Here is a 15,443-nt window from a genome sequence, read left to right on the forward strand (position 1 = left end):
ATCTAACTAAATTGTCTTCAGAACACAACTAAACATTATGTTCTGTGATGCATTATTCCTTCAAAGGACAGGAGTGTTTGGGCTTTTGGCTTCTTAGTGAGTTGTGCAATAAAATAAGTCGAAAGTTGCACACTATTGAATTATAATATAGGAAAAGAATGGGGATGTGTAATCGCGGAAATTAATTATTTGACGTCATTGTCCATCAGTAAACTGCTCAGAAACTGGCTATCCTATGCGGTATATTATTTATCAGCATTAAAAAAGCCCCGTGAAAAAATGACCCCGATAAATCGACTCCGAACTAGATAACCCAGTCAAAATAGCCCGGACAAAAGAGCTCCGACAAAAGGACTCCAGAAAAAAGCCCCGCGACAATGTGGCTTCCAAACAAAGTGTCCTCTACACATTGGCCACAGACAAAAAGGCTTCCGATAATCGAGCTCCCGACATGTACTGACTCCAGACATATTGGCTCACGACAAAAAAGCACCCGATAATAAGGTTCAAAACAAAAAGGCTCCAGTCATTTTGATTACGGACAAGACACAAGTGTCCCGTCAATTCATCTCCCTTCAATATTTAATCAGTCTCCCGGCGAAACGACCCCGTTAAAAATGATAAATTACTAATAATTCTTGGTAAATTGGTCAGTTATTGCAAATAAGTACATTCACTTTTAATATACGTCAGGGCAATTAAAAATTGATAAAAGCAAATAGAAGAAAAGCGAAAATAAACCCCAAGCGATTTTAAAATAAATTACTTGTTACTCACTAATGTCAATCTAGTTGTGGTATTTAGTATGATCCCTACGTTGCGGCTCTGCTAGATCTGGTAAATAATAACACAAAACAACAACAATAACAATACAACATCTAGATCTAGATTTAGATCTAGAATCTATTTTTTCAAAAGTATTTTCTTGTTTTTGCTAAATATATTGGGATTATCTAGAATCTAGATTCTATTTAGATCTAGTTCTAGATCTAGTCTAGAGTCTAGATTTCTAGATCAATAACTTTTTGGGGTAATCTATCGTTTTGGGTACGTAAAATCGCCCGCGGCTATTAATGTACGAAAACGTTACCTCATTGTCAAGGCTTTAATAAATTAATAGGAGTATATTGTCATATGTTTGTGTCAAATATTATAGATAAATGAATAATAAACCTAAATCAATGGCTAAATATATCGATATAGGCCAGAAATTAACTTTGAACAGCAGTGTCTGAGAGCAAGATTTGCTATATAAACAGCAGCCATTTGTAAAATAGAGTGGCTTCCCCCTGATCTCGCGCTAAAAGCTTATAAAAATAAAACTTAAACAAGATGGCTGCTATAGTAAATGAGCATGGTTGCATCTGTTGGAAACATCGCTAGTCTTCATTTATTACTGAAAAGTTTTAATTCAATTCTTTAAAAACAGGTACATAAATGAAACAAGAAAACATTTTTGTATTTTAAAAAATATAAATCCTCCTCAAAATGTGAAATAATTATTAAAATTTAAGGAGTCACCTGGTTTTCACATTACAAGTCGCGGGCGATTTTACGTACCCAAAACGATAGATTACCCTTTTTGGTAATCTATCGTTTTGGGTACGTAAAATCGCCCGCGACTTGTAATGTGAAAACCAGGTGACTCCTTAAATTTTGGTAAAATCACGATATAGCGTCGGTTATTATTCCAGAACTGTATAGCAGTAAAAAACAGTAAAACCATGGCGTAGTCAGTTGAGCCGTTCCGGAAACCACCGGAAATACTGTAAACCATCATTTATTTGCCGCCATATTATTTTTAATACATAATGTTTAAAAATGTGCAAGGATTGTTTTTAGTTGCATTTTAAATACTGTTTTGCTAATTATTTTATATTTCTAATTATTTTAAGTGTATGTGCTAATTATTGCTGCTACTAAAAATTATTCTAGTTCTTCTTACTACTTTTAACTTAGGCCTAAGTAAATCTAATCGTCTTATTTTACTAACAGAACTAGAGCTGGTTGTCGCAAATCTTCTGCAGGTTTTTTCTGTTTCTTAAAATAAAAACATTAATTACTACACTCGAATTTATTAATAATATTTAGATTTACTAATTGTTGCTAATTTTTTGTCAGTTAAACGTTAAATTAAGTTAAAACATTAATTTAATGCACTTGACTTTATTTATCTTTCAACGGTCAAATAAACTATGGTTTACAGTAACGAATGTTACCGAAACTCAACGAACATTACCCAATAATTTCCGACGCTATATCGTGATTTTACCTAAATTTTAATAATTATTTCACATTTTGAGGAGGATTTATGTTTTTTAAAATACAAAAATGTTTCCTTGTTTCATATAGGCCTATGTAGTATGTACCTGTTTTCAAAGAATTGAATTAAACCTTTTCGATAATAAATGAAGACTAGCGATGTTTCCAACAGATGCAACCATGCTCATTTACTATAGTGAGCCATCTTTTAAGTTCTTTCTTTGTTAACTTATAGCGCGAGATGCAGGGGAAGGCAACTCTATTTTACAAATGGCTGCTGTTTATATAGGAAATCCTGCTCGCAAACACTGCTGTTTAAAGTTAATTTCTTGCCTATATTGATATATTTAGCTATTGATTTAGGTTTATTATTCATTTATCTATAATATTTGACACAAATATATCAAAATATACTTCTATTAAAGCCTTGACAATGAGGTAACTTTTTCGTACATTACTAGCCGCGGGCGATTTTACGTACCCAAAACGATAGATTACCAACTTTTTAAACTTTTTAAAATGTTTAGTTTAGTTTACTAGTTTAGTCTTTTTTTTAAATAGATCTAAGTCCTAAGTTAGATCTAGATCTAGTAATTTTTAACATTTGTTGAAAAAAAGGCTTAATATTTAATATTCTAATAATATTTTGTTTGCCAGCACATTGGTGTGATAGAGTCAACAGCTAATAATAATATTAATATTATTCATAACACTGGAGCTCTGAGTTCTAAACCAGGGCTTAGCATGACCGGCTAAGTGCTTTCTGCTAAGCCCTTTCTGACATTTCATATTGCAAACGTCACTTGTAATTTTTATTAATAGTTAAAAGAATTCTTTTTTTTAAAATAAAATTTTCAAACATTGTCACTGGTGTGATTGCTTGCTTATGTTTTCTAGCCCACCGGTGAAAAATCTCACCACAGTTGGCGGGGTCACTGTGAGTTCAGCAAGCATATGTTGTACAATGAACACACAAGTTCTATTTGAGATCGCCAGTGTCGTCACTTCTCTCCCCATTCAAGCAGATTAAAAACCGACCTACTTCTGGTCATTTTTTAGAGTTCACATAGGTTTTTAGACTTAGATCTACTTCCACACATGCTAGATAGCTGTAAAAACAATTTACTAAATAACATATTGATCTAGCTAAATCTAGGACTATCATCAGACCTACTACTGACACTGCACTGTCTTTTTTACAAGTACTATATTTAGATTCACTAAGATTCTTTTTTTTTTTTAACTTGCATCTACCTTTAGTGTTGAAATAAAACTATTTTAACATTGAAATGTTATGATTAAAAAAATGAGGCTGTTTTGATATCTATTTTTTAGATAGTGTTAGACCTATTGTCTAATGTGATGATTAAAATTTTTAGACTGATAATTAAATTATTTAATTACCAGGCCTATTCGTAATAAATAATACTAAAATTAGTCAAGAGCTTTCTGATGGATTATAATTGTATTATGCAAGATATCTTCACTATACCCCTAATGGCTAATCTAATGCTACTACTATAGATCTATAAATGTTGACAGTACACAAACATCATTTGACATATGATAAATTAAGGATAAAATTGTCGGCCTATATATTATTCCTATTTTTATGTTCAAGATTTCATCTATAAAATTATGGACTTATCTAACCAACCTGATATGGAAAGAGCTATGGAATATGCAGAGGTAATAAATAATATTTGTATTTTAGTATTAGTAATACAAGAAATAATGGTGAGTTTTGATAACTGTGCTAAAAAATCCTACTTTACTTTTGACTATTTACTGAACTAACTAAAATATTTTAAATTTATTGTTTAATAGTATTATTGTCCATAACATCTATCTATTTTTAACTAATATAAGTATTGAAAAATGAAAAGACATACAAACCTTTATAATAAGCTTTGGTTACTATTTGCTGTTGCTTTTACTATTATAAATAAAGATTAGGCCTATAATTTTAATTTTTTAATTTTTAGTGTAATTTTAAAGGATTTGTAAAAGTTTTAAAAAGCATTTGTGTTGTTCTGGAAATAAGTTTGCTGAAATTCTATCAGTGGCCTGTAATTAGTAACTTTATTAACTCTAAGTGAATTTTATCTGCAAACTTATTGACATCTGAATTTTAAGATTTGTTAGAAAATCTGCTGACACATATAATTAATAATTACATTTGTTTTATAGCTACATATTTGTGCAAAATAGGAAGAAAGCTTGTAAAATTGAAAATATTTGGCACATTAAAAAAATGTATTGATTTTTAAAATTCGTAATTGACTTTTAAATATATTCTGTTTATTTTATTCCCTTGTTAGTATATTTTGGCATGCTCTGACCAGAGTCCTGCAACTTTTGTTCAACCTAGTACTGGATCAACCAACAAAAGGTCATTACACATTATTTTAGAAGTATTTTGTATGTATTTTGGTGCTTTGACATTTAATACATAGGTTTTACTGGTATCACTAGTAGGTAGGTAATGGTAACTGATAAGAACTGTTTTTTTTAACCACATAAAATTGCTTCCATTCCTTGTTTTTTAAATCAATTTCTATTGATTTTACTTTCTTATTCTTTAATAAACTAATTCTTAAATAAACTAAAAACTAATGAAAAAATGCTTTTATTTTTGTTAACATACTTGGTAAATAGTTATCTTAATGTATTATGTGCATTTAACTTAAAATGATACATGTTAACATTTGAAGTATGTATTTGCAGTAAATCCATCACTCAAAAACTGATTGATCTATACATTGAAGAAACAATGAAGGAACCAGAAAACACAAATTTACTGTATGCCTCTCATTTGCTGGCAAAACTGACAAAAAGAGAGCGCCTGAACTGTATGGTTCTCAGTCTATACCCAGGCAATGAAGGTTACTCAATTATGCTAAAATCTAAAAGTGGAGTGGAGTCAGAAACTATGAAATTACCATATGAAGTAAGTTGTCTAAAATTCTTTTAACTTTATGTTGAATTGAATTAAATGAATTTTAACCCTTTACTGTTCTACGTGGCCAAAAACTGATGAGATTTTTCTTATATTACACCATCCTACTCACATAAATGATAAAAACTTTAGGTTTATACTATGGTTTGTTCACTATCAAGTTTGATGTTGTTTTTAACTTAAAAAATAAAGTGGTAATTGAAGTGAAATTAAAAGAAATATTGAAATATGCAATGAACTGCATGTATTTTTCTCAATAAAGAACATTTTCTTTTTAATTTTTTAAGTTAATTAATTATTTTAAGCTCCAATGGTAAAATTTTTTATTTCCCTTTGCTTATCAGTACAACATAAAAAATATGTGTCCAGACAGTAAAGGTTTAAAAAAAAACGTTAATTCAACTTTAACCAATCTTAAGAAAAGTTATGTATATAGTTATTTGTAAACACAATCATAGATTCATTTTTTTTTCTTAAGTTTTCACAAATTTATCTGACAAATGCAAATCCTTTTCAAATTCCTATTTGTACAGGAGTCTGAAATTCTTGAATATATAGATGCTGCACAGGTAAGAATGTATGTTTAAAACAATTATATATTAATCATTTTAAAAAAGAATTTTAAGAAGTTTTAGTAGACTAATCGCTATTTTCACACTGCATAGTTATTTTAGAAATGGTTTAAACTCCAGGTATTTTTTTTCTCTTTGTAATAATTTTTTATCATTTTCAGTTACCTCCTTTCCTTCTTGATCTGTTGGAAAAAGCTCAGGTAAAAAGTCACATCTTTATCCACCTGAAATCTAACAGATATTATTGTCATTTTATTTACACAACTGGACACTCTTTTTTTTTATCTCACAGATGAATGTATTCTACAGCGGTTGTGTCATTGTAGAAGTACGAGATTATCGGAGGTCGGCAACTGGCTCACATGATACACAGTATGTTCTACTGAGACCCTCACCCCAGGTAGGTTATGCTTCATTTAAAATGTAAACCATAATTCACATTCTTCATAATAGCTAAATTGTTATTATGTTTTTAAAAAAATTGTGCTTTCAAAGAATTTTAGTTGCTGCTCCGTTTGGTCTAGTTTTTCCAATAGCGTAAAAGGAACTGTCTGTGAATATATTTAAAATTTTAAAAATTGTTCAAAATTCAACAAGTGATTTTTTAAAAATGTGTATATATATTGAAATATTACGTATTGTAGGTTTTATTTAGATATTTTGAAGTACAGAGAACATCCTGTACTTAAATTTAAATTGAATGTATTTATTAAACATGGACTCAAAACACATTTAAAACCCCCTTCTAGTCACTGCTAAGGGATGTCACTGCTATGAGCTGTGATGGTCGTCCATGGACTCAAGATGAGATCTTCCACTTAGAGAGTGAACTTATCCTTGCCACAGAGGAACCCTTGTGTCTAGATCCATCTCCTGCTGTTATGCTGATAGAAAATGCTTTACAATATGAAGAAAAATATTTAAATGACCCTGCATTAAAAAGGTTATTTTATTTAATATATTTTAGGAGTCCATAATTTTGTAAAAAGCAATGTGGAGTTTTGTCTATTATAAAATTATCCTACAAGGATATGTTTCAGAACAATAATTAGTAAAATACTGTTGATTGTTATTTATAGAAGAGCTAAGGTTAGTACAGCAGTAAAAACAAAGACTTTACAGGGTTAGCAAATGGACTTGTTATTTAAAAATGTACATATGGTAAACTATGTTCTTGTTCATTGAAAAGTTTAACATTTAACTCTATAACAGTTGAATAAGTGTGTTTGTAAAAATCAAACTGCTTTTTTTACAGATCAGTAAAACGCTACACCCAAGCTGCAGTCAACAAAAAGCGCAAGTTAGCACAAGCACCTGCACCGAGTGGAATGAGGCTCCATGATTTCTTATCTAAAAAGAAGGAGAAAAACAAAGTTATTACTCAGCCGGGCTTGAATAAAGCTAGACTGGCAAGTGTTTTGTACCACATTGATTTGTAGTAAATAAATACAGGTTTATAAAATAGTCTGTTTAAAAAAAAAAGACCTTTCTCAGCGTTTGAAATATTTGTACATTTATTTTGTGCTACATATAATTTAAATAAACAATTTTATCACTTAAATCATATTTTTAAAAACTACAAAACATTCCCAATTTTCTAACCATTTTTCTTTAGATAGAAATTTTCACTGCATTTATTTTTTTCAGGTGATAGATGGATTCAAGCTTAAGTCTTCCCCTCAGCTTACAATCCCAGAGTCTATTGATGTTAGTAACAGAGACTTGGCTCCATATTTTTTAATATCATAGTTTGCTATACATTTAAACTACATTTCAACATGTTGATTTTCTTCCTATTTCAGGTTAAAAAGTTTGCAAAACTGCCAGAAACACCCTCAGCTGATGGAATGGTAATAATACATTAATTTAATGTGGGGAATTATTTCATTTGGCAATAATACATTAATTTAATGTTACTTAAACTATCATGTGGTGAATTATTTCATTTGGCAATAATACATTAATTTAATGTTACTTGATTGTGGGGAATTATTTCATTTGGCAATAATACATTAATTTAATGTTACTTGATTGTGGGGAATTATTTCATTTGGCAATAATACATTAATTTAATGTTACTTAAACTATCATGTGGCGAATTATTTCATTTGGCAATAATACATTAATTTAATGTTACTTAAACTATCATGTGGCGAATTATTTCATTTGGCAATAATACATTAATTTAATGTTACTTAAACTATCATGTGGCGAATTATTTCATTTGGCAATAATACATTAATTTAATGTTACTTAAACTATCAGAAAGTAAGTCACCTGGCAGTGTAGATGAAATAGAGTTCACGGGATTCTGTGACCTGGACATATCAAGGGATGGTGTGATTAGGTCTAGGCCCAGCTGCCTTTACTCTATTTAAATGAGTCAAGTACCAATTGGGTGGACACCAGAACATCCAATGGGATTTGAGCCCAGGATCCAAACTCGAGACTAAAACTTTCACCAGCCTACTGAAAAGTTACATGCAAAGCGGCTGATGCTCATTGACAACATAAGTTGAATTTACTTTTTTTGTTTCCTCGATGCTACAAAGAAAATTTCTTTAAAAAATCTGTTTAACTTGTTTACATGACAGATTTTTGTAGAAGAGCATACAATGGAGAGAGATCCAACACTTGAACGCCATATGATGGCCAAGATCACAATCTATCAACCCCAGTTGGGTGACAACTACTTTGGGGAATTTTATTTGGATCACGATTACACTCAAGGCCGAACAGGGGATGAAGGGCGTAGATGCAGGTTAGACATATATCTTGATTATTATAACAAGTTTTACAACAATCAAACTTCATAAGTAGTTGGTCTATTGTTCAAGGTTTTAGCTTGGGAAATAATACAAAGTTTACTGCAATATATTTTCTGGAAACTCAAACAGCTGTTCACTAAAGAATATGTTTGACATTCATTTACTTTTTTGTCTCTTGAGGTTGAATAAAACTAATATGTATTTCTTACCATTTATTCAGTCCTAGAAATTTTTTTTTTTTCAGTCGTTAGGCTAGTGGTCAAAAGCCTAAAGTAATAACATTTAGTTTAATCAAAAAATAAAACTCCATAATTGTATATTAATTTCTTTCTTTTTTTTCTCTAGATTTGTCCTAGGTTCAAGACAATGTGTTGACCGGTGAGTTTGTTAAAGTCAAAACATAGTTGATAAAAAGAAATTTCTGATTGTTTTCTTACATAGTAAAATATTTGTATAAAAAATGAATACATCACCCTTTCAGTGACATGCTATATTTTGCTAGGTACCTTCAACAATTCAAAGATTTGTTTACAGAAGAGGGGAAATTACAAGTGAAAATTGCTATTTTAAAAGCAAATGAGCCTGCACCTACTATACATTACACACAGGTAAATAGTTTTCAATGTACTTAACCTTTTTGAGACCATTAATCTGGATTTTGGTTTTTTGAACTTCATTATGCTAAAACCCTTAAAATTTATCATGTTTAAATTGCTTACCAAATGGAAACATCTTTTAGGTCATGCCTCAAACCATCACCAACTTGACGCCCACTGCTATCACAATCAACAACGCCCAGACCATAATCAAACAGGTGACGACCCAACAGCTGGTCAAGCCAGGGGAGATCACCACAACAAACATGGGCACTGTGGCCAATCTGGCCAACAAAAGAAACATACCCATACAGTTGTCTTTGTCATTGAGCCCTGCTGTCAGTTTGTCATCCACGCAAGGTTTGATATTTGTTCCAAACAGAATTGTAAACTTTATTTAGTAATAACGATGAACAACCACTTCTAGTCAACTCAGTTGTCATAGTGATTACATCTTACTGATAGTAGAAACAGATTTTCACCAACAGATGTAATTAAAAAATTATCATGAAAATTTATTATGAAAATAGTTTTTTAAGTATTATGTTTGGTCTTGTAAAAGAAAGTTTGCTGATCTGAAAGTAATGTTAACTATGTTGGTAAGATGTATTTTGTGAGGAAGGAAAGAAACTGGCAAAGTGTTTGCTAGAAATGCTTGTTTCTACATTATTTTGCTGAAACATAATCTTTTCCCTTTTTTTGCCCAAGACACATGGAGCAGATAGAGTTTATTTGTTACATGACCTCTTCATATGAGGGGAAAGTGTGGTCAGCACTATGTTGAGCCAACTTTGTTTTCCTAATGTGAGTTAGGCACTCTTCAGAGCTGGGTGGGCTCAGGGACATTCGACAGACTCAAGCCTTGGATCTGAACTTGAGACTTTCTTCTTACCAGGCTCATTTTAAATGTCTTTTTTTTCCAAGATTTTACATGTATAAAAGAAGTTAAAAAAATATTGTTGGTCACTCAGCTCTCCTATTCTTTGTTCCTAACTTACTGTTTGTCTTCACGTGCCAACTTAACTTTCAGTTTTATTTCTAGACTTTTAACAAATTAATTTCAGGTATCTTTGCACAAGCCAATGCTACTGGCATCCCGTCTTCATTATCAGCACAATTTTTAGCTTCAACTGTCCAATCAGGCTCCATCACTGCCCAGAGGATGAAAACACCTGTAACCATTACAGGTCAACTGAGGTCAGTTAAGGGTTCTAATTATTTTTACTTCAGTTTCCTTAATGCTTGTCTTTTCTTCTATCTCTTTCTGTGAAAGAGTTATTTCATTACTTTTTTTTAGTGGCTAATGAGCTGTATATCCTTTCCCATTCTTGATGCCCAAACTTGGACTTAAAGAACATTAACTGTATAGCTGTATAGTCTCTTTTAGAATATCAAGCATCTCAGAAATTGTGTTGTCTGATGTTGTGTTTTTAAATAATGAAATAATTTGTTTGCAGACCAAGCTCATCACCATTAGCAAGCCCTGTAGCGCCACCTAAAGTTTCTACTCGTAAGTATATGTTGCGTTTACAAAACAATTTTACCCTAATTTTTATAAATTCAATAAACTGCACAATGTAAGTGACGTAAACCTATATTGTTGAGGTAAAATATTTATAGTATACAAAAAAAACACTTCTTTCTTCATTTGAAATTATTTTCCTGTGTTAAACAATTATTAAATTTTAAAAGTAATTTTAAGGCTTTAGCATTGATGCTTAGCTTTTTATTAGTCTAATGAAAACTTTAAAAGTCTGTAGGAATGTGTTGCTTAAAAATTTTACAAAGTTGGTAACGTGTATTTTTACACGTGTATTATTTTACAATGTGATGCAATATACTTAGGTAGCATTATTGATAGGGTTAAAATATTTTATCATTAGTTCTTTCTTTACTTCATGGTCATCTTAACAGCCCAGCAACTTCATATACCAACAGCTTCAATGATTGCATTGCCCAAAGCTCCCACCCCCACCCCTGCACAAACCCCTCCACCCAATGCTCGAACCCCTACCCCAACTGGCGCAAGGAGATCATCAGGAGCAGAGCAAGCGTCCAGCGCTAGTCAGCAGCAACAGCAAGTGCAGCAGCAGAACATTGCTAACTTCTTGCAAGGTGAGGGCAAGACACTGTATCTATTACACGGTAACATTTTAAAAATTTCTCTTTGTGAAATCAACTGAAACTTATATGACATGAGGACAAGACACATGGTAAAAATTGTATAGTTTTAAATTAGTGACAGTTTACTTATTAACGCTAACATTGTGTCTTTTATTGCATATAAAGTTAAAATGATGATGGATCCGTTTTTTAAATTAAAATTTTTCAGGTCTAGCTTCCGGAGCTTCCCAGGCTAATTCAGGTACTGGATCAATTTTTTTTGTTTATTATTGTTGAGTACTTCTGTGCTCTATACAAAACTTTACTTTAATCATATTTAGTTTGTTTATGGTATATTTGGAAAATAATAATAATAATTTTTTTTTGTAGGAGAGAACCAACAGCAATCAGGGGGTATTGCCAACATAAGTATTGGGAATCTTCCACCTAATATAAATATCCAAGGTCTGACAGGAATACCTGGGGTGAACATCACAAACTTGTCAGGCCTTCAACAAGTAAGTTTCAGCTTAATCAGTAACCTCAGCTCATGATTAAGTGTTTTTGTCATAAAATGTAATTGTTGGTTTATATAATTCCTATTAGATATATTTATTTTTTAAAACATATTATTTTGAAAATAAAAGTTAAAATAAATGAAGTGTAAGTTTAAGAAGAAAAAAAATTTGAAAAAAATATTGCTGGCAATTTTCAGTGTTGATTGTTACTTTCTAAAAGCAAAGCTTTACTACACATATAAATATCAATCTGTATTTCCAGGTATCACTAGCACAGATAGCTGTACCAATTACAATGATCAATAACAATCCATCTTTACTTCAGACTCAGTCTGGCATATTGGTAAATTTATTTTGTTGAGTTCTATTACAACAGCTAATGTAATAATATAATATTTTTTTTTTAAGTAAAAAATCTTTCAGTTAAAAAATCCAACGTGTATGTATGAAATAGTTTGAAACTATTAAAATGATTTTAAAATCTATTGGCAGTGCACCTCCTCTTCAACGTCTGGTTCGAGTACGACAACATACGTAACCATGGTGACAGCCCTTCAAGCATCCACATCAAACACTTCCACCAGTACCAGCACATCCATGTCCTCACAGATCTCATCTGCCTCTAGTATGTTCTTACATATGTCTCACAGGTTCAGCTATGGGGTCATCCATTTATGACGTCCACACGGAGGGGGGGGGGGTTCTGAAAAAAATTGACTTTTGCGGACTCGTATGGACTTTTAAAAGGGAATTAAGTGGATTTTTGTGAACGGGGGGTCCAAAATCCCAAAAATTTGTGGACGTCATAGATGGATGACCCCCATGTAGATTATATTTTAGTTGTCATCTTTCAAACTAAGAACAAAACTGAATGTAGATTTTCTGAATCTTGTATTTTATTTCGGTTAATTAAATAATATGCAATGAATCATAGCAAACTTGAAGCTAATGAACTTAAAATATAATAAATAGAATGCTCAAAAACTCAAAGAGTTATTTTACTTAGTTAATGCAACGCTGTTCTTTAATTGTAAATGATACTTTTGATGAAGCTAATTACTCAAATGTGTCTCATTAACATGTGGTTTCTGTAGGTCATTCCTCCAATACAGCCACAGTGCTGCCTCAAGGGTCAAACATGTTGTCGTTCCCTGTGGGCCTGAGTGGGATCACACAGCTGATGCCTGTCTCGGCTAAAGGTCAAGGCAACCAAGGGATCAGGGGGTCAACCATGCCACTTTTACAGGTAATTGACAGTTCATTAAAGCCATTTTAGTTCTACTGTTACAGGTTGATTTCCTTATAGTAAGTAGATGTTACAGTCATTAAACAACCTGTTTTTTAGGGGCTGAAATTATTGTTGCATGTAGGATTAAATATTCTTGAAAATTTTCAGAGTGTGGCTAAGTAATGAAACTATTTAAACAATTCTAGTACTATTTTTTTGCACTGCCACTGTAACAAAAAAGGAAAAAATATTTTGTCGTTTACCTTTCATTTTAATCAAATGTATTTAAAGTGGACTAGTAGGCATAAAAATATTATCATTGTCCAAATGAAATTTTCCATAAATCTTGAAATTTGGCCACTTCTCAAGTTAACTTTAGACATTTATGTAACCATCTTTATGAAAATTGTAATCTCAATTATTTTACTTTTTTTGTTCACTGATTAACCCTCATGTAAAACTTTGAAAATGAGCCGTTAGGTTATAATTTGTCCTTACAATTAATTTACACCCAGCTACAAGGTCAGCAGGGACAAATACAGCTTTTAAGTTTACAGCAGCAGCGAGGTCAAGTAAAATCTGGCAATATTACAGCTACATCCACCCAACAAGGAGTTGCCAGGTTGACTCAGGGAACAAGCTCAACTGTTCCACTTTCTTCAGGTAAGCAAAATAACTGTTGAACAGATAGTTTTTGTTGCCATTTCTTATTTTTGAAACAGAACCATTTTGAAGAGTGTAATTTTTAAAAAAAAGTTACATAAAAATATTTATGCATATGTAATAACTTTACTGACCACATACCAATTTTATTTTGAAATCAACATTATTTTTTTTTAATTTGCTGCTGATAAAGTGTTAACAACCCAACAAATATCAGCCCTTGCTGGCAAGTCAGGAGGTGGAACAGCTATAACACCACAGCAGTTAATTCAGCTAACTGGTGGGGCACAGGCAACACTTAGCCAAGGAACATCCCAGATGCCGACCCATGTGGCTTTCCAAAAAGGACCCACAGGTGGACCACAGACCCTGCAGTTTCACTCCCTACAACTCAAACCCACAACAGCTACATTAGCGCAAGCCCAGAGCAATTTAAAAAGTAAAAACAAGAAAAGAACAACACCAACACCACCAAAATAGATTACTTCCTGTTTCTGAGACTAATTTTGTTTTAAAATTTATTTAAAAAAAATAATCTTTTAACTGTTTTGATTTAAAACATTTTAATTTTAAGACAACATTGAAATGCATAACCAAATTATTTAAATCTTCCAGTTGCCAGAATCATAATTTGTTTTTCTTGAAACTATGAATATTCTCATACGAAAAATTTCACTAGTAAAGTAAATAAAGTAATAATAATAAATACATAGTGCTGTTGACCAGTAATCAAGCCTCCAACCTTCATATTAACAAATGTGGCCCATATGTTTGTGTTTATGCTTATTTCAGGCAAACATTTTGAACTAGGAAGATTTCACTTTGTTAAGAGGTGATTATAGATATCCCACTGTATATACCCTTAACAGATGGTGTTCATTTCTTTGGAGATAGTCTGTAGCTGTGAAAAGCTAGAAGTATTAATTGTACATATTTGGAATATTGTAAAATTGTTACCTGAAAGCTATTGTAATGTTTGTACATTCTACAATTTGTGTGTGTAAAATTGTATAGAATTAACATTTTTATTGTTACAATGTTTTTATTGCTATGAAGTGTTTGTAGATTAAATAGCTATGTTCTTGCCTATCAATAAAAATTCCTAAATTTTCAAATGTTGAAAAGGTTTTTGTTCAGGTTTAGCCAGTGAAAAAAAATGCAATCCATTTAAAAATATTTGGTGAGGAATGTTCACTAAGATGTAATTTTTACAAAGTAATAAGATTTTATTTAGCTAGGATGCATATGCTAAATCTGCATTTTATTGTATGGATGGTTGTTTATTATAATGTAAATATACTAATTGTAAATATTAACTTATATAATAAATATATTATACAATTAATGAGTTACTTTTTTCTTTGTGAAGTTTTATTTGTCTAAATATGTCTACATGGTAAAAATGTAGTCTTTAATTAATAGTATTCCAAAGTTAAATCTGAATGTGCTATTTAATATTATCTTAACTAAGATGACTTGTCTGAAATAAAGTTCAGCTGTTAAACTTCATGTTAGCTTGAAAATGACAAAATGTATAACCAAACAGATTAGATCTCAATAATGTCAGTGAAATTATTAATTTAATTTAGAAATCTCAAATCTGAACTGCAGCATGATACATAGCCAAACTTTCTCTATCATTGTGATTAAATAACAGTTTACCATAATCTTTAACAACTTGTGCCTCTTCTAAGGAAAGGAATTTATCTATTTTTATTAAATTATATCAAATTATAAAACTAATTTCGAAATAAATTATTTGTTATTAAATTTA

The 15,443-nt window shown here is 31.2% G+C and overlaps 1 protein-coding gene across 3 annotated transcripts; it reads left to right on the plus strand.

Moving 5' to 3' along the window:
- Positions 1-18: 18 nt before the first annotated feature.
- LOC131958067 (transcription factor SPT20 homolog) lies at positions 19-14,946 on the plus strand. Of its 3 annotated transcripts, none has more exons than XM_059322975.1 (25): positions 19-96; positions 3,884-3,951; positions 4,584-4,654; positions 4,990-5,212; positions 5,755-5,790; positions 5,955-5,993; positions 6,086-6,193; positions 6,543-6,736; positions 7,049-7,202; positions 7,441-7,500; positions 7,596-7,643; positions 8,388-8,554; positions 8,907-8,939; positions 9,064-9,169; positions 9,301-9,517; positions 10,222-10,354; positions 10,615-10,667; positions 11,072-11,272; positions 11,490-11,522; positions 11,651-11,778; positions 12,041-12,121; positions 12,271-12,403; positions 12,873-13,024; positions 13,522-13,669; positions 13,863-14,946. In XM_059322975.1, exons 1-25 carry the CDS (start codon positions 48-50, stop codon positions 14,147-14,149), a joined length of 2,922 nt encoding a protein of 973 aa, XP_059178958.1. In that variant the 5' UTR covers positions 19-47; the 3' UTR covers positions 14,150-14,946. The 3 variants fall into 3 exon arrangements, with proteins under 3 accessions (XP_059178958.1, XP_059178959.1, XP_059178960.1); XM_059322976.1 differs by lacking the exon at positions 19-96 and adding an exon at positions 796-837; XM_059322977.1 differs by lacking the exon at positions 19-96 and adding an exon at positions 850-917.
- Positions 14,947-15,443: the final 497 nt, after the last annotated feature.

Source organism: Physella acuta, unplaced genomic scaffold (genome assembly GCF_028476545.2).
Source record: "Physella acuta isolate Inbredline_101_S28 unplaced genomic scaffold, ASM2847654v3 ptg001287l, whole genome shotgun sequence".
In the NCBI taxonomy this organism is placed as follows: domain Eukaryota; kingdom Metazoa; phylum Mollusca; class Gastropoda; family Physidae; genus Physella; species Physella acuta.